At 36.0% G+C, this 24,012-nt stretch overlaps 1 protein-coding gene across 1 annotated transcript in view; it reads left to right on the top strand.

Moving 5' to 3' along the window:
- TMEM47 (transmembrane protein 47) overlaps window positions 1-23,596 on the top strand; it is a 29,623-nt gene extending 6,027 nt beyond the window's left edge. Inside the window, exons 2-3 of the mRNA XM_061178344.1 lie at window positions 9,612-9,752; window positions 20,216-23,596. Of these exons, the coding sequence (XP_061034327.1) occupies window positions 9,612-9,752; window positions 20,216-20,394 (320 nt within the window). The 3' untranslated portion in view covers window positions 20,395-23,596. The remainder of the gene's footprint in view (window positions 1-9,611; window positions 9,753-20,215) is intronic.
- Window positions 23,597-24,012: the final 416 nt, after the last annotated feature.

The following is a 24,012-nucleotide window of genomic DNA, read 5'->3' as shown; positions in this document are numbered from 1 at the left end:
GTTGCTTGTATGGGGTTACTCTAGATTTGGAATCAAATGAGCTCAAAAACTTAACCTGTCTACAAATAGAGAACGTTTTTCTCTCTATATATTCAACCTTAGGTCATTTTTGGTTTATAGTCTCAAATGATCAAGGATCAAACTGATTAAGAATCTGAACTCTTAATTTGCTACTTCATATTTCATGATAAAATTTTAGCCTTTCTTAGAAGGTTTTGTATGAGTCTGACGACATGGTTTGTACATGAACACTAAAATGTAACAATTCCATACAGGAGCCAAGTTTTGTAGTGCTAGAAAGGTATGAGAGTTGCAGGGATGTTTTTTGTTTGCTTGTATTTTCATTATTTTAAGAACATGATTCTTCTCTTGATAATTGCCCATATGTTGAATCACAGAATCACAGCACATTTGGAGTATAAAAGATTTTAAAAAATAATCCTGCCCGATTAAATTTATTGCATGGACAAGAAAAATAAGGCAAGACAGAATATTAAAGACTCAATAGAGAGATTGTACTTAGCCATAGTATTTTTGCAGGGCGGGTTTTCAGAATTTCCAGTAATATTGCAGATAACTATCTCTTGGTATTTGAAGGATTGTTGAATACTATCATGTGTGGAACTTTGGATGAAGAAGTTAAGGACTACATGTGAAACAGCTGTCTACTTTTTAGAAGATTATTTATCATCCAAGATTTGATTTCCCATAGAATTTAAAGAGTCTTCAAATAGACTCATTTATGTTGATAAGTCCATTAAGTTTTAGATGTTTATTATCATCAAATTTTACATTGTTACCGTGGCTAGTCCTTAAAAATCAACAAAAACTTCTTTTTCTTTAAGTTTCTCTATGATAGGGTTCTTTAAAACAACTGCTTGATTTTAAGTTGAAAAACACTTCCAAAAGTCTGTGGAAGCCAGCCATGTAAGTTTCTTAAATTGATTATATGCATATAAATTTCACTGGATCAAATTATTACTGCATTCTGGCTTTATTTTTTTTTTAAAGATACATTTATTTATCAAGAGATTGATTTTTCCTATCAACTTATTCCTGCATTCTGGGGGACTTCCCTGGTGACACAGTGGTTAAGAATCCGCCTGCCAATGCAGGGGACACAGGTTCAAGCCCTGGTCCGGGAAGATCCCACATGCCACGGAGCAACTAAGCCCGTGCACCACAACTACTGAGCCTGCGTGCCACAACTACTGAAGCCCATGCGCCCTAGAGCCCGCATGCCACAACTACTGAGCCCGTGTGCTGCAACTACTGAAGCCTGCGCGCCTAGAGCCCGTGCTCCACAACAAGAGAAGCCACCACAATGAGAAGCCCGCACACTGCAATGAAGAATAGCCCCCGCTCGCCGCAACTAGAGAAAGCCCACAAGCAGCGATGGATTCCCAACACAGCCAAAAAATAAATAAAGATTAAAACAAAAACAAAAAAAACTTATTATTGCATTCTGGCTTTATTTTTTTTTTTTTTAAAGATACACTTATTTATCATGAGACAGATTTTTCCTTAAGCAGAATTTCATCCTCACATGTCAAAGGCATGGACAGTTAAATCTTACCAGTCTTTTCAAAGTATTGGATCATCTCCCTTGAAAATTAGACAAGGACACCTTCCTTACCCTTTTTTGCTCCTATATTTGTTTGGGATTTTGAGACATTAGTAGACCATCAATCTTCTGTTCTATTGTAGTCTTGCCTTTGGCACCAAAGACTCCCATTAATAAAACAAAACAAAACAAAACAAACAATAACTCCTACAAAAATGAAGCATCCATGGTTTCCAGAAGACCAGGAAAAAAATACCTAGATCATTTTTATCTCTACCAGCTTATTAACTGTTGTGAGATTTAAAATGATAGTTTTAATGAGCCATGTTTCAAGATAAGGTCACAAATATTGACTGTCTTTACAAAATATATGCGTTTAGGCAAAAAGATGTTAAAAAAATAGAAGTTGGGACTCCGAGTCACATATTCTCTATGCATGAAAAGGCACCCCCTCAAAAGGACTCAAATTTCCATCAGAAGGAGTTTTATTTCTGTCATGTTTTATGGTCCTGAAACCAAATGTTCATCATAATGCATAGTGCTTTGTGAAGGCAACCTGGAGTCTTTTCCTAGCACTAGTAGGTGACTTAAAGAGAGATAGAAATGTCCCGGGAGGGTCTTTTCTATCTTCTCCTATGTATCCAAGTAGTTAACTTCATTGAAACATATTCATTGATTTCCTAGCAGGGAGTAAGCATTGTCCTGGTACAAAGTCAGCTAGTCATTCTGGTGGTGAGAGCAAGGTGATGAAGGAAAGTTTCTTTTAAACAAATTAATGAAATAATACAAATGTACGAAGTACTATAAAAGAGGAAATAAATATAAATTCACCTTCTGCAGGGGGGTAGAAGAAGGGCTCTCATCTAAAGAAGCTTGCTAACAGGGAACTGGTGGGGGCACTAGCTTGCCAAATTTATCCCTCCATATTTACTGGGGGGTGTTTTAATTCTGATCGTGGGTGACTGGCTGGCTGTCTTCCATCTGCTCTTTGATTATTATTAGCTACGCTAAACCCATCACAAAAGCTTTTTAGTTGCTTAGAGGCAGGTCACCCACTCCTAGTCTTGGCATGGGTTTTCTTCTTCTCATTTTTCCAAATAACCAAGTTTTCCAAATTGTAACCTTCTTAGGTTTTTTCCAAAGAGTGGAGAAGGAACAATGTTTGATATAACAAACACATCACAAATTTATATATGTACTATGATTAGGAATTACTATTGAGAAATACCAGTACCCATTAGATAATACTAGTTACCATCAAATGCTAACGAAATCTTTCTAATAGAATACTTGGTAAGAAACAGCAGCCATTAGCAGTGATGGTGTCTTTCTTTTTTGTCTAAATACTGAAACATACTTTAATAGCAGGGCTTTGGCTAAGCAGTGTATACAATGGTTTTATTTGGGGAAAAAAACACTGTATGTTATGGTGTTTAGATGATAAATTACATTTCCACCAAATTTTCTGTGATAGAATTCTGTGAAGCAGCTAAAGTGCCCCTTTATTTGTAAAGAAAAAAGTATGTGTATTCTTCAAACATCAACACAAAACAACTCAAAAGTCTTGAACGAAATTGTCATGGCTTGAAAATTAATAACCTGTTCGGCACTCTTGGACCACCAGAATTTTCCAAAATTTTGGTAAAATTGACCTGCACTTTGGTCATTAAAATTGTTGCATTATGTATTTGGATGGTTACCTGAGGTCATTTATGTGCTTAAAATCGGGTTGGCGCTGTATTTCTGACACATTTTTTATCCATAAATGGTCCTAAAGAGTGAGACTTAAATCATATTGTTGCCAACTTAACATGGGTTTTAAAGTAGGTGCTTCTCTGACATTCCACTTGACTTTGTGCAGCTCGGTGCACACAGTGTCTATACTGTTTGTCATTTTATGAAAGACGTAGTTGTTTACCATAAATATTTGTTTGCATGTGAATGTTAGTTTTGATATTAGTTGTTTGAAAAAAGAGATGGTCATTGTAATTATTGAAGTTAGAATCTGGATTCTTCTTTTGGCTGCCTTTGTTTGTGTCTGTATCCCATGGAACAGTGGAAAATTAACGCAATGCTGACGGATTTAGGTCAGGATGCAACTTAGCCAAGAAAACAAAGTTTAAACTCACTCAAAAATGGTTCCGATTTTCCACTTCATCTGCCACATGCAGAGTAACTTTAAGGAGAACTTGTGGATGGCTTGTGAGACAGCGTCAAGATGACAGAAAAGATTACTCTTCTAGGTTGAGTAGTGAATGATTTTGATTGCAGTTATGGATATCATTTTGGTTAATATTCTTTTGGAGAATTCAAAGGTAAAAATACAAGTGCCTGTCTGGCACATTTCAGTGTGATTATAAAAGTTATTAAAATCAATATTTTACTTTCTGATGAGACTTATAGGAATAGTGATAATCGTGCATTAAAATATTAGAATACACTCGGGGAAGTACCACCCACTCCTGCTGTGGGAGTTGAATTTATAAGGTTAAAAATGTGTTTCTTCATTGCTTTTTAATTATATCTAATTTCCTAGAAGAAGTGACAATTGTGTGCTCAAGGATTTACATACAGTAGAACTAATCTCAGCGTATAAACAATATCTACAGAGGTAAATAAATTAGCCTGTGTCTGATGAGTTAAAGGTTTTGAAATGAGACGGGTGGAGGAAAGCTTTAGGCACTGGTGTGGTACACTGAGCTTGGCTCAAAAGTGTGGAAAATGTATCATCATTTAGATTTTGCTTTTCCTGAAAATCGGAAGTAAATTTTGACCATGAATTCCCCAAGGGAATGTGAATTCTCCAATTTGGCAGTTATAATGTGGCCCATAGAATTTTCATAATGCAGTAGCAATTTCAGGCCAGTCTCATGTATTAGATTGTAAAGTAAGTCAGCACAGTTCTGCAGAATACTAAAGCATTTATAGACATTGGAAACTCTGGCACCAGCTAATAAAAATACTTTGAAAGAGGATTTGAATTTAGTTCCTGAGTTGCACATTAATGTTGGACTTGATGTTTTGACGTATGGACTGCCCAATTTTTGTTCTGTAGCTGCGGGGGAAAGTATAACATTGTGTATTTGTCTTTTATATATATATATATATATATATATATATATATATATATTTTAATTATTTTTTTCCTTTTTTCTTTTTTCTGTTAGAGAAAGCTGTCATAGGGAAGCACATACTTATCTTTAGCCTTGGCTTTTGTAGGTGCAGTTCCAATGCATCTGGTGTGTCACTGTGTCAGTTTTGCCAAAATACTCTTAAGTGGAACCTGACATATACTATGCCAGCCTCATTTCAGGTTTCATTTCCGGATCCAAAACATCCCTCCCAGCCCATTTGAGACCTAACCAGTTTATGGACCAAGGTTGTACATTATTTCCTCCAAACCTATTATCACTTGTTCTCTCAGGTCTTAGAAACCAAACTCAGATTTCAAATCAGGTGGCCCAACATTGAACAATGACCAATTTTAATTGTGCAGAGCACTGCAATGTGTAAAACAGAACCATAGCCACTGATGTTCTGCAGAGCTGGTTTATGTTCACTGCTCCACTACAGTATCAGTATATCATTTATAGAAATGTATAAAACTAATGCCGAGTAATAAATCTCTAAGGACTCTTAACACTTCATCTGATTAAATACTGTGAGGACTATAAAATAGGGGAACTAAGATTGATATAGAAATTAACCAATTATGAGAACTTAAAATAAATGATTTTTTTTTGAAGAAATGGAGCTGAAAATTGAGAATTTTATGACATTTTGTTTTGCAAACACTGAATATGGGATAGCAAGTATTTGTGGCATGCAAACCTTCTAATGGAAAAAACGATTCGTGTATAGTTTTCCAGTCATTTATTATAGTATTAATGTAAAATTGCCCAAGTCCTGTAGTATATAACAAAATATTTTATATGTATATATTCTTGTTAAATCTACATTTGGTAGATAAGTAAATACATATCTTTGTAAACATGAATCCCAGCCTATTATTTTAATGGCCATTAGTAGGTATCTGTAAAAATATTTTTGACTTGTTTTATTCCCCCATCTCCTAGTCTTGTTCAGTAAGAAAGAGGAAAATGGTATCAGACCTATCTACATAGTCCCTGACTTTAACTCATCTGTGAGGCAGGTCCTAATATTTGGACAGTGGATCCTGTTGCTGTTTACTGAAAGAGACACAATGCCACGTGCACTGTTCTCAGCTCCAATATGCCTAGTGCTGAACCTTGAAAACTACCCTGAGCCTCCTTGACTATGGTAGCCATTTCAAACCGCTTTTTCAGCTTACTGATTGATGTTCAACTGGTCAGCGAGTTAAAGCTTTGGTCCTGGGCAACCTGCCCAAGTGAATCATTCCAAATGGGTATAATGACAACAATCCCCAAACTTGGCACTGTCCACCAGAGATATAGCCTCAATACTTCAGTCTAAGCCCCAGCTTCTGGCCAGGACAGTGGCAGACATATGTGGCCCAATTCTAGTCTCTTGGAAAATAAAATGGCTTTTCTGTTCGAGCAGGCATAGCTATGGTTGTGGACCAAAGGGAAGGGTAGCAATATCATAACTGTGGAGATGCTGGTGATTGGTGCTCCTTTTTGACTTTATGTCTAAAGTGACTTTCTCATTAGCCACAGCCTCAATACTTAAAATTAAATATAGGACATATAGAAGAAAATCAGAACTGGTTGTATTCATCTACTTTTTAGAATGATTTCCTTTGCTACAAGAGGTTCCCCTCCTAATTAGGTTCTAGTCCCTTTTAATACTTGTTATTCTCCTGTAGCTTCTATTGCATTTTATTGGCTTTCGGTATGAAATAAAGTATTACTATTTTAAGGAAATTCAACATGTGAAATTAGGATTTTTTTGCAGTTTTCCGTTGTTATGCTGGATATGCATCACTTTGCACTCCTGTATTACTCATTAATCAAATTGACTTCATTATGAAATTATTATTGTCTGAGAGGCCTTTACCTAAACGAAAGTTCAACATTTTAAAATGGTACATGAGGACTTCCTTGCGAGGCGCAGTAGTTAAGAATCCCCCTGCCAATGCAGGGGACACGGGTTTGATCCCTGGTCTGGGAAGATCCCACATGCCGCGGAGCAACTAAGCCCGTGCGCCACAACTACTGAGCCTGCGTGCCACAACTACTGAAGCCCATGCGCCTAGAGCCCGTGCTCCACAACAAGAGAAGCCACTGCAATGAGAAGCCTGCGCACTGCAACGAAGAGTAGCCCCCGCTCACAGCAACGAAGACCCAATGCAGCCAAAAATCAATCAATCAATCAATCAATTTTTAAAAACACATTCAATAAATAAATTAATTAATTAAAATGGTACATGAGGTATAGACCAGGGGTCAGCAAACTTGCCTGACAGCCCACCACTTGTTTTTGTAGATAAAGTTTTATTGGGACACAACCATGCTCCTTTTATTTACATACTGCCTAGGGCTGTTTTCACACAACACGGCAGAGTTGAGTAGTTGCAACAGAGACCATGACCCACAAAGCCGAAAATATTTTAATATCTGGCCCTTTAGAGGGAAAGTTTGCCAATTTTTTTCTTAGTCTTGTTCTTTACAAAATGCAAATAAATACATATATTTTAGCTATTCTTTGAGGATATTTAAAGTAGAGAAAAGTGATCAAAATTCCTGTTTTATTTTGGATTGAAAAGTAGAAATAGTCAAATGTATGGCATTTTATGCCTTTTGGGCTATGTGAAAGAGCTTATTGGAAAAAAGCAATCTACTGTGCTTTTATTTTTAAGATATTTTTAAAGTGAGTGAATAAGTTGTATCTTGATTTAAACAAAATTGATACTTTCAAAATTCTTATTTATTTAAAATAAATTGGAGTAAGTTGCTAAAAGCAATAATCATTTTATGAAAGTAATACTCCAAAAAGAAAATGTTCAGCATTGGCTCTTAAAGCCTCCAGGAATTTGATTGATGTCTGGATGGATTGATTTTATTATTATTATTTTTTGTACCTCAAACATTTAGATATAATGAAAATTTGATTTATTATTCAGAAATTTCAACTTATAACTTTTCAGAAGGATTTTTATTATGTTAAAGTGTAATAAAATTGTGCTATGCATAAACTTTTTCAAAAAAATTTAGAGACTTCCAAATGTAAGGATTGTTCTTTTGTTTTTTTAATTCAAAGCTACATGCTTTTATGGAACAACAACAACAAAAAAACCCATAGTATGGCTATCCTTTTAAACTCTAGTTGAAAGCCAGATATACTTTTGTTTGAAGTTATATTGCTTTGTTACAAATAGATGGCATAAAAAAATGCTCTCCACTTTCTTGTGATTCATCTTTATATTTTAAGGAGTATGGATTTGTTCTGTTTTCTCCCTTGTTTGTTTGTTTCTTGAATGCTGTGCGAGTTCTAGTTCAGTGCCAGCTGTATTTCCAGAATTTATTAGGAGGAGAGGATGTGGAAGAGAATGCTTGAGGCAGGGTTATACAAGTGTAAATAAAAGAAGAAAATCTTAGGGCATTGTAGGTTCCTCTACTTGTCCCTTATCCTGCAGTGGTAAAGAGTGCACTTTGGGAGCTCTCTGGAGGGATAATTTCAGAGTGCAGCATCAAAATATCATGAGTTCTTGACTTTGGATAGACTGCATTGCAATTTAACCATGGGTTAAAGTCTATTTTTATTTCTTGCACATACATTAAAGTGAGGACCAGAAGAGGCAGCCTGGGACTTCCAAACAAAACCCATGAAAGAATGTTCTCCACAGTATCATTTTCTGTGATGCTTCCTAAGCTGGATAGTGCTTTTATATATTCACTTTACTTCTTAGAGAACATTCTACTCTTGTAAAATGGAAAATGGGCCAGTTTTGTGTCATACTCTTTCTAAATCTTTATTTTATAAGAAATAACAAATACATTTCAGCGAGGTTTCGGTTTCATTCAGGGCATGGGAGACTCAAAGTATCTGTACAGAGGCCTGCACATAGTAAGTGGTCAGTATATGCTTACTGTTAACGTGTGTGAATGAAGAAAGGAGCCAAGGAGCCACTTAGAGTCCATTCTGGCACCCTGGGAATACTTACTTTCAGAAACCATCCCTATGGTGGTAAATACAACAGTAAGATTAGAATGAAAGGAAAGAGAAGAGGAAAAAACAAACAACAAATCTTCCTGATGCTAATTTGCTGGGGGAGTTGTTTTAGTTGGGGGGGGAGGGAGAGAAAGGCAATTAAAAAGTTGAGGTTTTTTTGTGTGTGTGTGCAAAGGAAGGCTTTCTAAGAAAGCATAGCAATTAAAAAAACGAAGTATGTACTACAGCCACATGCAACAACATGGTTGAATATCAGAGACATAAAAGCCAGACAGAAAATACAGACTTAAAAGCCAGACATCAAAGAATTGATACCATTTATATAAAGTTTAAGAAAAGGCAAATCGAATACATAAATAATGTTGGTTCGTAGCCTGGGTAGGAGGGTAATTATTGACTGGGGAGGGGCACGAGGGAACTTTCTGGGTGATAGAAATGTTCTCTATCTTAATCTGGGCGGTAGTTACGTGGGTGTGTAAATATACATGAAATTCATCAAGTTCTCTACTTTCTATACTTATGATTTGTGAACTTTATAGCTCAATAGAAAATTAAATAATAATAATAATGACAGTAGGTTGTGCAGGGGGCACCAATTTAGCATGAATGCTTAATAGAGTCCTTGGAAGAAAAGCATGGCAAACCTGTGGTCTAAAAACTGTGCTTAGCGAAGATTTCAAGGTGGGTCTGGAAGGATAAGTGAGAGTTGGGTACATGGAAAAAAAAGATTAAAAAAAACCCAACTGTGTTTAGTTTAATGTAGGAGACTTTTCTGAATAAGGACATTTATAGTAATTTTTGTTGCAAAACATCTCAAATCCCAAAGGATGCTTGGTATGCAGTAAAATCACATCTATTTAGCTGCAGCAAGGTGACTGCTGCTGAGCATAGTTTACTGCTTGAAAAAAGCAATGCCTTTCTTTTTTCCTTCCAGACTGGCAGATTGCTACTCTGGCTTTACTCTTGGGCGGTGCTGCCATCATTCTCATTGCATTCCTGGTGGGTTTGATTTCCATCTGCGTGGGATCTCGAAGGCGCTTCTACAGACCTGTTGCTGTCATGCTTTTTGCAGCAGGTAAATATATTCATTACTTTCAAACCAGTATTAAAGTTTCATGAACCTTTCTACCATCCTCCCTTCTCATGCAGAAACAGTAATGTGGTTGCTGTATTACCTACAGATCAAGAGGCATTTGTTATATTTTAAGATAAATTGGCTACAGGTTTATCATAGTATCAGTTTTCAGTGTGTTAAGCATTTCACAGAGCACAGTGGCAATTTCTAAACTTCGAACTAAAACACGAATAAATAATGGCTCTTGACAAGGGCTGTTGCCTTAGGAATTGCAGCAGATGTGTTTACCGTCTTTCTTCACATCCAGTACTTTTTTCCTCCTTTTACTGCCCCCTTGGTGATCTTAAGGCAAAATTGTTTTTTTCTGACATAAAACTGAAAAAAAATTCCAATATGTGTACCCTTAAAGGTATAAATCTGTTTTGAAATAAACATGGTTATACTGAAAAATCATAACGTTTAACATGACCCGTCAGACAATTCAATCGTGTAAGTTCAATGGCATATTCATTAATTTAGCAACCCATCTTTCTATGAAGCACAGCTTGGATTAAAATATCAACCCAGGTAAAATGGAAGTTTTACTAAAAGTCAGGGAGCTATTTAGAAAAGGGGCTTATAAGACTAAAAGCCCAGTACATTATTTGATATGAGTTTAATTTTCATTTATAAGGATCTCCTTAAATATTCTTATAAATGACCGAAACTGAAATAATTCTTGTTGGTGCCTTCAATTTACCCTGTCAGTCATATCTGATTTGAAGACTGCAAAATAAGCCCCTGTGACTGTCAACAATGAAGACACTGACAGAACCATCTAGCCTGTTAGATGGATTTTTTAAAGCTGTTTAAAGATGGGAATAGATGAAATTTCTCAGGATTTGAAGGGTCATTTGGTCTAAAAATATAAAATCAGAAGTGTTCTGCTGCCCCCTGCTGTTTATGTTCATCTTCTTATACCCATGAAGACTGGTCAGAATGCAAGGGTCATAAAAACAACGGTCCACAGGGCTGAAAGAATGTAGAAATAGATCTAATTAAAATCTCTTAAGTGATGTGCTCAAGATCACATAGTAGTTACTGGTGGACCTGGGGCTAGGAGGCTACTGAATCCTAAACGGGTGGTTCATTCACTACTGAATCCCTCATTCATTCATTCACTCTTTATTGAGTACCTATTATGGACTGGTCATTGTATTGAGACACCTATAAAACTGGCTAAATAGCATGACAGATACTTTCTAATAGAGTAGAAAACACTATTACAAAAAATATTTTGAAGTCTTAGGCGGTGACCACAATATCATTATATTGTTAATCTCGTGTAATAAAGGTCTCTATTGTGAATCATTTAGTATAACATGAAGATTCTCCTAAAGATTCCATCATTCTCCAGTTTATTTCTCAGTTCATGGATTTGCCACGGCTCTTTTCCTATTTTTACAATGAAATAACTTAGATATTTTAATTATAGTATAAGTTTATCTTTGCAGCTAGGATTTATTAACATAGTGATTAGAGAGTCAATTATAATAGAATTTCTTGATAAATTGTTCTGAAATGATATACAGTTCTTTAAAACTGGAATTATGTTTTGAATAATTTTTAGAATACTCATATTTCTGATTTATGAAGATAGAGACAGTCTAGACATTCTCTTATAAATATCCAGTATTATTGTGCTACCTAGTTACTATCCCATTTAGCCTTTAACTTACTCTATAATGGCATATGCAGAATCTATAAAGAAATCTGTTGTTTAAAGCACCTATTATAAACATTCTTAAGAAATAACTGGGAGTTCCAGTTTTTTCTTAAAAAGTTCTATAGTTTTTCCCAAGTATAGCAAAATTTGTGAAAATGTGAAAATAAGCACTGGTTGTAACAGAAAACATATTGTAAATGAGTATAAGTTAAAGGTAATGGATTTGGTCAAAAAAAGATTTTGATTTAACTCTCGCTGCCACAAATATTAGTAAATTATAAAATAACGAGACGAATCCCTAAAGCAACATTCATACAGTATTATTCTACCTGCCAAGACCGAAAATGAGCATTATACTGCTACATTTTAAAACTGTACATGTGCTGAGATTTAATTTTACTCATTCTCTTTTGAGACTGTGCTTATGGAAGCTTTTTTTGAAATAACCATTAGTTTAGCGTTCACTTTGCATATAAACAAGGTAAAACTTACTGGTTATTTGAAACATGTCATGAAAAAGTTTCTCTCTCCCATCTGCAAAAAGCCATTAAAGAGTTGCCTGTAGCTGACTTCTGGAAAAGATATTTATTAAACATAATAATCCATTTATGATTTGGGTGTAAGATTAACAAAGTTGGAAAATCTGCCTACTTGAAACAATGCTAGCTAAAAATCATGGTTGTTTTATCTTGCTTGCTTCTTAGGAAACATACTTATTCTAGTGGTTGGCTTGTCTCACCAGTTTAGTGATTCTTTGTAAATGTGTATTTGGGACTATTTTCCCTTTTTACTCATCCTGGTCTGCTTGAAAATGGTCTGTATTTCTCCGCTTTTCTCACAATATTTTCTTCTCCAAATAATATTAAGCTTTATCTTGGTATTCACACACATAGGGAATGATACTTATCTCAACTAAGAAATATTCTTTTTTTTTTTGCTTCTGCTGAAACCTGCAGTACATAAAATCAAAACAGACATAGCACTACCACTTGGAAACATCTCTACACAGAACTACATCATTAATTCAGTACCATATGCAGTGCCTGGTACTCTGGGGCACTCAGTAAATAGCTGAATGAATGATGGAAAGAAGACTGAGGAATGTGGCTTATAATCTGATAGGGAAAAACAGGCATGAAAACAACTAGCTAACTGTAATTTGGTTTTCTTAAACCATTTCTCTGTTGGCAATTTATGAAGCAGCAAGTTCCCTGTGACCACAAATCTAAGACCAAAACAGCTCAAAAAAGTAACAGTTGTAAAGATTATTTTTCATATATCCATATTTTCATTCATTTATTTAACAAATATATGTTGGGTGCCTATAGTATGCAACTACACTATCTTGGTGTTAGATAATATACTCTTAAAGGGTTTTTACTAAAAGCTGATGATTAAGTCTTATAAACACAGCCAAACAAATTTTAAAGGTTTTCTTGTCTTCTCTTTTTCTCTGAGGTCCTTGATTTAGGGTGGGTTTGCTACCTGCTTGAATAATTGCTAGAAGATCTAAGAGCTAGCCATCGCTGCAACCCATCTAAAACATTGTCCTATGTTCCACAACTCTTCTACCTTCAGTCCTACAAATTTAGACTTCAGAATAAGATGTTCTCTATAATGATACTGTTGATGATAATAATAATTAACTGAGCACCTACCATGTGTCATACTGCTAGACCTGTAGCACACTGCTATCTCTGCTATAAGAGTCTTAAGATTAGGTATTTATTTTCCTCATATTATCAGTGAAGAAGCAGCCTCAGAAAGGTTAAGTAATTGTCCGGTGTTGTCCAGCTAGTAAGTTGCAGAGCCAGGGTTTCAATTCAGGGCAGCTATCTAATTTGAGAGCCCAAGTGAGGTTTCACGAGTTATCTGTACTTGGGTACATATAACAGAAAAATAAGAGCCGAATCAGCCTTGAATTTTTAATTCAGCTGCCAACTGTGTACTACAGTTGAAGTCCATCCTGTAACTCCAGTTACTCCATCTCTTGGGAGCAACACCTGAAGGATGGCAGCAACTCAAGGTGTCATAAAGACCACAAGCTGATCAGTACAGCATGACTGAAACATAGCACATCATGAAAACCATGCACATGTCCAGTACAGTTGACTATAGCATGTTTTTTATTGTGTAACTGACAATAACAGAAAATGCATGAGGAGATTCTGATACCTGACATCTAGTTCTCACTAAAGACTTGGTGAAATTAGAGGGGTTGCCTCTTTCTGGGTCCTTTTATTGTCTGGTTTTGCAGATCTTTTTATGCCCCACTGGGACTTAGGATGATTGTTTCCTTTTTTTCCCCCATGGCCTTTAAGACAAGTTGCAGAAAATTCTGAGTCTTTCATAATTCAGATTTTAAATGACAGAATCCCCACTAATTGTATTATTGAGGATGTTCCTTTCTGTTATATCTGCAGAAAGCCTCCTCTAAATGATCGTTTATGCAGAATGGGGATATTTTGGGAGGGGGTCCTGCACCTGCTTTCCATCTCTGATTAGAGGCTTGTGTATTGCAGCCCTCCTCTCCATCCTGTCAGGCACAAGGAGATGGCTGGAGGTATTTCAAGTCTAGATTTTGACAGAAAAATCAGTGTCCAGCTTATATTTCAAACTAAAAAGTTCTATTCACAGATCTTTATCCATATCAAACTACCCTTTGGTTAGAACAGTTTACAGTATCACCATCAAGAATTCATTTCATATGTACTGCTTAATTTTAAGTAGTTATAGATTAAATTTAAAAGGAGAGAAATTGATAGCTTCATGTTAACCTTTCATGGGCAAATGTTTTTTATTCTACAAATATTGTTTCCTTTATGTGAATTTGATATTTAGGGGACTTGGCTGGATAGTCCTATCAATTTTGTCTTTAAATTATCTTCTAAGTCTGTAGCTTCTTTTTATACACCACCATTACTGAGTTAGTTGAGGATATAACTCTTCCTCAGGTGGAACATCTCAGTTCCCAAATTTGAACTTCCCCCTAATTTATTTTTCTGTGGTAACGTCTGAGTTAAACTATGTGACTCCTTCCTTTCCCTTTCCTGGAATCCAGTTACTCAGTTTTTCTTTTATAGTCTTTACTTTCCCTGACCTTTCCCACTGATGTTATCTTAGTCATCACTGTGCACAGGTATCCATGCACTGACTAACCTCCTAGGGGCCTGTCCTCCTCCAGTCTCCTCCCTTTTAGGCTGTCTTGCATACAAACACATGAGATGTAGTTCTGAAATACAAATCTGGTCTTGTCACTTGTTCCTTTGGTTTCCCCAGAGGCAGAATCTGAAGCAAGGAATCAAGTGCAAGTACTTAATCTGGGAGGTAAAAGAAGGGATATGGAAAGAAAGTGAGACAGGGAAGAGAAGGCAGCCAATAAAGAGTACATTATCAAACCAGTAGTCACTGTAAGCACCTGGAGCTTAATCTTCCTGGAAAAATTTTGGAAACCAGTGCAGAACACACCCCTCAGAGTTACCTCACTGGAAGGACTAGGGAATTGGAGTATTTATAAACCAAATGCTGATAGTCATTGGTAAGGGCTGTTGGTGATGATGGGGAAACAGCAATGGTAATTTCCCAGAACACTGTACCTGCCTCGGAGTCAGGCAAAGTAGCTTTTGTGGCCAGAGGAAAAGTCAGGCAAAAAAGTGCAGGTGCTGACAATTGAAAGTCAGGCTGACATATACTGGAATTATGAGGATGAGAGCATAGGGTACCAACAGCATCTACAATTCAAATAACCTCTGAAATGTCTCCCTATAGAAACCAGTCTGTATTTTTATGACATGCTAATAAGTCTTTTATAGTCTAAACCAAACATCTCCATGTGACTGTGCCCTTCATTCTACCCATGTGAATTTTCTATGGGCACAGCCTCTTATATCTCTAAGCTTTATGGAAACTGCTTCTTCTTCCTAGAGGTCTTTTCATGTTTCTCTTCTGACCGAGTACTGTCCATCCTTCAAGAACCAGTTCAAATAGTGCTTCGTCTCTGAAGCCCTCCCTTCTTTCTGCAGGCAGAAGTGGTACTTGGAATATCATTAGAGCTCAATAAACATGATGAATGGATTATAAGTGAACATGCCTCTACTACTACTGTTGAACACATTTGTTTGTATCTGTGTGTCTGTCTCTGCGATAGAGTATGAAATATCAAAGGGCAAGGGCCGTGTCCTATCTGTCTTACCTCTTTCACCTAGAATGCAGTGGGCATCCAATAAATGTTTGTTGAAATATTGAAATATCCCCATGTTAGAAAATATTGACTATTTGAATATTGAATATTTTGAATATTTCAATATTGAAAACATTGAAAAATATCCCCTTAAAGAAAACTAGAAATAACACAAGAACCTCTAAGTTCTTGTCATGTTTCTGTCTGCACAATTTCATGGCTGGTAGTTTTCTTTTTTTAATTAATTTATTTATTTATCTATTTTTAGCTGTGTTGGGTCTTCGTTTCTGTGCAAGGGCCCTCTCCAGTTGCGGCGAGCGTGGGCCACTCTTCATCGCGGTGTGCAGGCCTCTCACTATCGCGGCCTCTCCCGTTGCGGAGCACAGGCTCCAGACGCGCAGGCTCAGCAGTTGTGGCCCACGGGCCCAGTTGCTCCGCGGCATGTGGGATCCTCCCAGACCAGGGCTCGAACCCGTGTCCCCTGCACTGGCAGGCAGACTCTCAACCACTGCGCCACCAGGGAAGCCCCGGCTGGTAGTTTTGTTGCCTCTTTTCCAAAAAGTAGGGAGGGGGAATAAAATGAACCTCAAATTCCCTTCAAATTCTAAAATGCTATACAACTTGACTTATGCCTCTGAGATAGAGCATAGAAAATACCACAGCCAATGCCTATTATGTTTCATTGATTGGTGGTAAAGTAGAAACATAGTATGGTGTTATTTTCTTGAGTTCTGGACTCTAGATGTGTTTGTTAGTTTCCTTTGCAGCATCTGTGAAAGGCAAGGAGGCATTTTAACCTGCATCTATATATTATATTAAATGAAGAAAATTATTTACAAATGCAGGATTATATTTTTTTCTCAATTTTGCTATTACATGCATTTTTCTCAGTGATTCCAAAGAGAGTAAAATAATTCAGAAGCATAAAGCGTTTTAGGGTCATTTTCATCTGGCAAACAACACAGTAAAGTTCCATCTCTAAGAAAGCTGCTCAAGAGAGAGAAGGAAGCCAGTGGAGCCTAATGGAGTTGTATTTCTACTTTTCCCACTAGAGGGAAACTATATCATTATATTATACCATGAAGACCAAATATTTGCTAAATAAAACACATTGAAATGAATATTAAAAGCAGGCTAAGGGGGCTTCCCTGGTGGCACAGTGGTTGAGAATCTGCCTGCCAATGCAGGGGACATGGGTTCGAGCCCTGGTCTGGGAAGATCCCACACGCTGCAGAGCCACAACTAGGCCCGTGAGCCACGACTACTGAGCCTGCACGTCTGGAGCCTGTGCTCCGCAACAAGAGAGGCCGCGATAGTGAGAGGCCCACGCACCGCGATGAAGAGTGGCCCCCGCTTGCCACAACTAGAGAAAGTCCTCGCACAGAAACAAAGACCCAACACAGCCATAAATAAATAAATAAATAAATAAATAAATAAAATTAATTTAAAAAAAAAAAAAAAGCAGGCTAGGTGAACACCTCACTCCAGGAACTGGCTGATTCACAAAAGAAGCAGTATAATCCTTTTAGAATATAATTCAGATCAGTTTTTACTTCTCTGCTCACATTCCTCTTGCAGTTGCTCATCACATTTAGAATGAAATCCAGACCCCTGGCCATGGTTCACAAGGCTATTCCTGAATGAGCCTCTGGCTGTCTTTTCTATCTCATCTCATGCTGTTCCCTTCCTTGCTCTCTGTACCGCTGTACTGCATCCATAGCATCCTTACTGATGTTCCACTGTACCCAGTGTGCTCCTGCATCAGGAGTTTTGCACTGCCTGTGCCCTCTACCCAAGATCGCTCACTTCCCACTATATTGACCTGCACCCCTCACTTCATTCAGGTCTGTGCTTTAATGACTCCTCCCCAGAGAGGCCTTCTTCAGCTCTCATTTAAAAGAGCAGCCTGCATCCCTCTGTCTTGTTTTCTTGCTTTCTTGTATTTTCACGTCTCTTAGCAATACCTGCCGTATTCTGTATTTATTTACTGATAATGGTGTGCCTAGCCATGAGGGTAGCAACTTGTGTTACCAGTGCCTTAAACTGTGTCACTTTAGAAACATTCAAGTATTTGTTGAATGAGTAAATGAATTTTACTGTTTCTAATTCACATTCATATTTCAATCATATCCTGGCAGGATCAGTCATGATTTGACTAGTGACCAGAGTATAGAAACCAAAGGAGAAAAATGCCTTTCTTTCTTTTTAACTTACTTAGTAACTTTGGAATTTTTTTTTTTTCTGTAGTTCATGGTTGATAGTAATTGACTTCTTGCTAGTTTTAACACATTTAAAACATGAAAGCACCCTTTCCATCACAAAGGCACAGAGCCAGCCAGTTTTTAAATTAATACACATTTAGTACTTAGTGGCTGGAAATAGAAGTGTGGATTATATAATATGCTGTTAGTTGTTCTAACAACGACTTAAAACTTTTTCTGAGATTTTTAAACTATAAACAAGGTGTGATTTCTGTTTTGAATGTTGAGAGATTCTCCTGTTATATGGACCTACTTATCCATCCACTGTCAGTAGTAATGTGGAAGTATGGTAGGCTAGTGCTGGCCCAGAGCAGTGTTGAGCTACATGGCAAAAATGTTTGGAATTCTTATATCTGCTTCCAGAAAGGTCATTTCACCCCTAGTCTGAGCGTTATCGAAAGTAATAATTTTGAGGAATTATGCCCCCTCATGAGTTTTCTGTAGTTCATCAGTCTTATGCCAGAGATAGATGACTGTTATGTAGACTTTCTAGGAACATTAGTCATATTGGTACTAATGATATTTTACAGGTACTGAGAATAGATGAGAGTAGATTTTAAAGCACGAAATTCCAGTTTAATTAAACACGCTATCCATCCTCTTGCTGTTTTCAAAAAATGTAATAAGCGGTCTCATTTTTACTGTGTCAAAGTTTATTCTTGTCTCCTACACCTTAATTATTCACATTTTTGTTGTTGCATTTTTGGAATTTACGGTATTTTTAAGATGAGTGAAATAATAATTATTTTAACCCCAAATTTACGTTATATATCAGGCATTGGTAAACTTTTTTTTATAAAAGGCCAGATAGTAAATACTTCTGGCTTTGTGGGCCACATGGTTTCTGTTGCAGCTACTCAACTGTGCCATGGTAGTGTGAACAGTACATAAATGAATGAGCCTGGCTGTGTTCCAGTATAACTTTTTTTCAAAAACAAAAAGCAGGCCAGATTTGGTAGTTTGCCAATCCCTGTCACATATTACTATATCTCAGATTTTTCAGGGTGAAGATTGTCTCTTGAGGGTGGAAGCCATCATATAGTAGAGAACAAGGCAGATAAGGCAGAACAAGGCAGAACAAGGCATCCCATAAATTCTCGTTAAATTGATTTAAATAAAATAGAAGGGAATTCCCTGGTGGTCCAGTGGTTAGGACTCTGTGCTTCCACTGCAGGGGGCATGGGTTCAATCCCTGGTTGGGGATCCCACAAACCGTGCGGCGTGGCCAAAAAAAAATAGAAATTATATAATAGTTGATCCAATAGAAAGTTATGATTTTGAATGGAAGACATCACCTCATGTATAATCCAGTGTCTCCCATATAAAAATATCCACTGGATAAATACCAACTGCATTTTAGATATTTTTTTAAAAAGCACCTCCCCCTTCCTGATTAACTGGTTTCTTTTATTTTATTAAGTATGACTCATCACATTTCCCCTTTAGCCCTGCCTAAGAACTAAGATTTAACTAAGAAGTAAGAGCTAAGTTTTGTGCCCTATTGTGGTAGACATCATTAACTTAGGTTTTCTAGTACGATTATCTCCCATGCTTTCATAGACTTAATTCTTTTTTGAAAGTAGGTGAGGAATAAATATATAAATGTCATCTGTTATATCTAATAGGGTGTAAGTTGGTGTGGCTTCTTGACAAAGATGACTTTTGAACCCATTTTAAAAGATGAGAGGTATGGACTGGATGAAAATAAAAGAATAAAAACAGTTTTTGATCAGAGTAAGGACATCAAGGTAGGACTTGGAATATTGGGCTGAGTTAGATGATATTGAGAAGTGACAGCAACAAAAGCACATCTTGAATCACAGGTACACCAGTTTCATCAGTACAAATGAATTCAAAGTCCCCAATTTCTCAAGAGTATAAATAAATAACAAGGGTTTTTAGCTGCTATTTGGGGTCACTATTCTTGGGAAGCTATTTACAGGTGTTGTATAGTGAAACAGTTTAGCTAAACTAGTACTACTTGCCATAATAGTGATAATTATATATGTGTTTGTAAAGTGAGAACCATTGCTTTGTATGCTCATATAAATTATATTACACTAATTATTTCATCAAATACTATTATAGTGATTTGCTAATTATTAATAGAGTAATTCTTACTGTACTGTGAAATACTGTTAAACAGAAAAAGTTGTCCATATTTTAAAGTGTACCATCTAGAATAAGCAATGCTTCAAATTTTTTGGCTTTTTTGTTTATTTGATTAAAGTGTAATTCTCATACATATGTATATTTGTATATCATTTTATTTCCTGTAAATAACATTTTCCTAATTTTGATTTGCTTTTTTTTTTAGTTGTTTTACAGGTTTGCAGCCTGGTCCTTTACCCAATCAAGTTCATTGAAACTGTGAGCTTGAAAATTTACCATGAGTTCAATTGGGGTTATGGCCTGGCCTGGGGTGCAACTATATTTTCGTTTGGGGGTGCCATCCTTTATTGCCTGAACCCTAAGAACTACGAAGACTACTACTAGAACCAATAGTCTCAAATTAAAAAAAAATCAACCATCCAACAAATGGATTACATCTGCATCTTTTCTAACTCACTATTTTCTAAAACACTTGTGGAGCATCAAGCAGTTTGCTCAGTTGATTTAATATCTTTTGCCTTTTGGCTGTCAACATCATAACCAGCTTTTACATCCATTTTAGGGACCTGCACAAATTAAGAGAGCTGATTAGACATAGGCAAATGCTGCAAACTTCCTATATGTTCATGTCACTTTTCTTGACAAGCGAAGGGTCTATATGACAGCAACCATTGTGAGAAACTAGTTGGAATGAGAAATGCCTGAATCTCCTATTGCCTGCAGGGGAGCAGCTGGCATAAGCAACGTTTAGAAGCTCCTTTGTGCTGACAAGGATTCCACTGTTAGAGTCCTTATCGCCTGCTTATCCCACCCAGTGACTACATTGGCCGTTGGTTATTTGCTTGAGTGAACTCTTGAAAAGTGAACTTCCCTTCAGCATCTAATGGGGGTTCTGAATGTAACTGGTTAATGATACATGTTCCACCTTCAAGAATACTTGTTTTAAAGGGAGGTTATGCTTTGGCAATCAGCATCTCCCTGGGAAGGAAGTCAAGACTTGGAGACATGTGCTTTTCATTATGTGGTTAGAAATTTTGCCTCAGCCATATCTAGAATGAGGAAAAATTGAGTCTCTACTTTCCTTGGGGCAACTAGAAAGAAATATGCATGAGTTGCTTTTGTCCTAAGTACCCTTTAAATCACTTACCAAACATTACAGCAAACAGTTGTGCATATGTAACAAGCTTAAATATTTTTATAGAAGGTGAACCATTAGTATAAATGGTAATAAGTTGTTCCCTAGCCCTACACATGCATTTGCCTTTTGCACATAAAATAAATGTTTGCTCTAGTGAAGTGATTTGAACACTAACCTTGTACACATTTTTAAGAGGCTTAGATCGGTATTCACACTTATTTACCGTATAAAAGTGCATATACCCTAAAGCTTTTGCTCTATGTTCTCTACTGTTTCACTGGAAAGTGTTAATAGAATTGTATAAGAAGAAAAATTGAAATGGTGTTAATCTGAAAATTAATGATTCTTCTGTAAGCCCTGTAGTTCAAAAGAGAGTAGCAATTAGGATGATCATTTTGTTTAAAATTCATTAAAATAGAAGGCTGCTTTTTTTCCAAGTATTTGAAATGTCTTCATTAAAAAATAAAGGAATAGTGATAGATTTATATAAATGTCTAAATGTCAATAGAGGAGTAGAATTCATCTGGTTATCACCTGGTCCTCTGAAGTTAACTAATGGGCTAACTGATTTGTGCACACAATTATGATGGATTTATGGTAAGGGAATCATTTATTGACTGGTCAAATGGAAGGAAGTATCAATAATAGGGAATAAGCTTGCAACGAGTCTTACACTGCAAACTTGTGTTAATCCTGTTTAATATACAAATTTGGTTAGTTTAATTGTAAACATATTTTTATATCAAATATACAGTTCTAATATAAAAATTATAAATAATTATTTTTGTTAACAAAGACACTATTTGGCCCGCTTGCAGAAAGAAGCATTGGAGAAATCATTTAAAATGTACCTGTGTTCTGTTATATTGCAAAATCTGTTAAGAGCAGGACCACATCAATAGTATTTAATAATTTGCTTTACCTCCCAAAGCAGAGTTCTGCTTTCAGCTTGTCTTAAGAACTGTTGCCAAAACAACAGGAAAAAAACAAAACTATTTTATTATTCAAAGGCTTAAAGAAACCCCTCTTATCTTGTGACTTTTCTATGGAATCACAAAGTAAATTTGAAGAACCAGGCTTATTCTTATTTTAGCAATGACAGACAAAAATGATTAAATGCATCCTAGAGAGAAACCTTTATAAAAGTATATAATTCTGTATAAAATCATAAGAAACTATGAGTGGAAATTTTCCAGAAAGATATTACTATTATAGAATCTTTTGAAGCAATTTTCTTGAGAAATAGTAAAATCTGGGCCAGACTATCTTGCAGTTAATTGCATATTATCAGAGCAGCATGAGAAATAACGGTATTTGTTGGAAAGGGATTTCAGCTACTAAACACTCTTTATTGGGAGAGAATCTCTTTATTCCTGAATAATGGAAGAACAGTACTTTGGTGCTGACATCAATGAGGCACTTTTCTTAGTCCTAGTAGAGGATGCAGTGTGCTGTTAGACCAATATCATATCTTGAGTCTTAACAAAGTTTTCATTCTCTGTCAATATGAAAAGCTGGAAAGTGACAGAATATAGTATAGGCTAAGGCACACATATTTGCAGTTTACTGAGAAGTAGATTTCTTATATAACTTTTTTCCCCTTCCCAGTGAAGAGCCCTATGCTATATTTCTACCATCACTAATATTTGAAAGTGTTTCATTAATAACAAGTTCAATATAACATGAAAGTTGTCATTGCTCATCCAAAATACTGTTTTGTCTATCAGAATCAACACAAGTGAATTTTTCACCCACAATAACATTATGTCTTTGCAGCTTTAGGTTTGTTTAATGTTTTCTTACAAGCCAAACTATTAACTACAATCCCATTGTTTATCTTAGACAGAGAGAGATATACATACATACATATAGCATAAAGTACTCAGCAGGGCTAGTTATTTGGATTTCTTGCACAACAATTTAGCTTTTTGTAAGTTCAACATGTAAATTTTAAAGACATAAATATAGAGAGACCTATGTGTTTGAAATATAAATGATATATATGGATTAGCATGTACCTGTATATTATTAAACATGCAATGAACTGACTGGTAAGTGACGTCTAATTGTATGGCTAGCAATGTAATTTATTCAGACTGTATTTTTGTACAGAGCAGCGCACACTAACCTATGCCTCTGTGTCCTCTTTAATGCCTAAAACTGTGCCTAGAAATTTCATCTGTCTTAAAAAATAAAATATACTCCATGCTGTTTATGCTATTAGTTTCTCTACTGCTGTTATATATTTATTATTTTAAAATATATGACATGTTTAATACTTAAATATGAACTCATGCTATTCTGGTTATTTTTTTTTTAACAGTCCTCTGGGGGGAACCTGTTTATCACTCCAGTGGTTTTGAGTTTGCAGTTTCACGATCAGTTCTTCATTTCATGATTTTTGTAGCTGACATGAAGTTATCTATGTGGAAAAAATAAAAATAAAAGTGGCTTCACTGATGTGGTTTGACTTTGTGTCTTCTCTACTGTGTGGACTCTTTTAACAGGTTTCTAAATTACATGTCTTCAGTTCATTTTCTCTTTTATAAAGTATATGTTATTTAGAAAACATAGCTTGATATGACATGTTCATTTTGTGTAAAAAAATTTTTAACTATATTTTGTTTCAAATTATGTCCCAAATCCTTTCTATCTTCTGCAGCTGAGTTATATGAACAATAAAAGAAAGAATATTAAGTGTCTTTTTTAACTTTCTATCTTAAAAGGCACAGAGAGGAGATATAGTGTAGGCTCTCCTTTTTCCTATTGTCTAATCACACAAGTAGAAAGAGGAGTAGTGAAGGGTTTGATACTCTATTTTGGTTTTTGTTTAGTTTTCAGTAGTTGCAAGGTATGTTAAAGCA

This window comes from Eubalaena glacialis, chromosome X (genome assembly GCF_028564815.1).
Source record: "Eubalaena glacialis isolate mEubGla1 chromosome X, mEubGla1.1.hap2.+ XY, whole genome shotgun sequence".
Classification (NCBI taxonomy): Eukaryota; Metazoa; Chordata; class Mammalia; order Artiodactyla; family Balaenidae; genus Eubalaena; species Eubalaena glacialis.
Note: the sequence above shows the minus strand (reverse complement) of the source record. Positions and strands in the feature narration are given on the sequence as shown.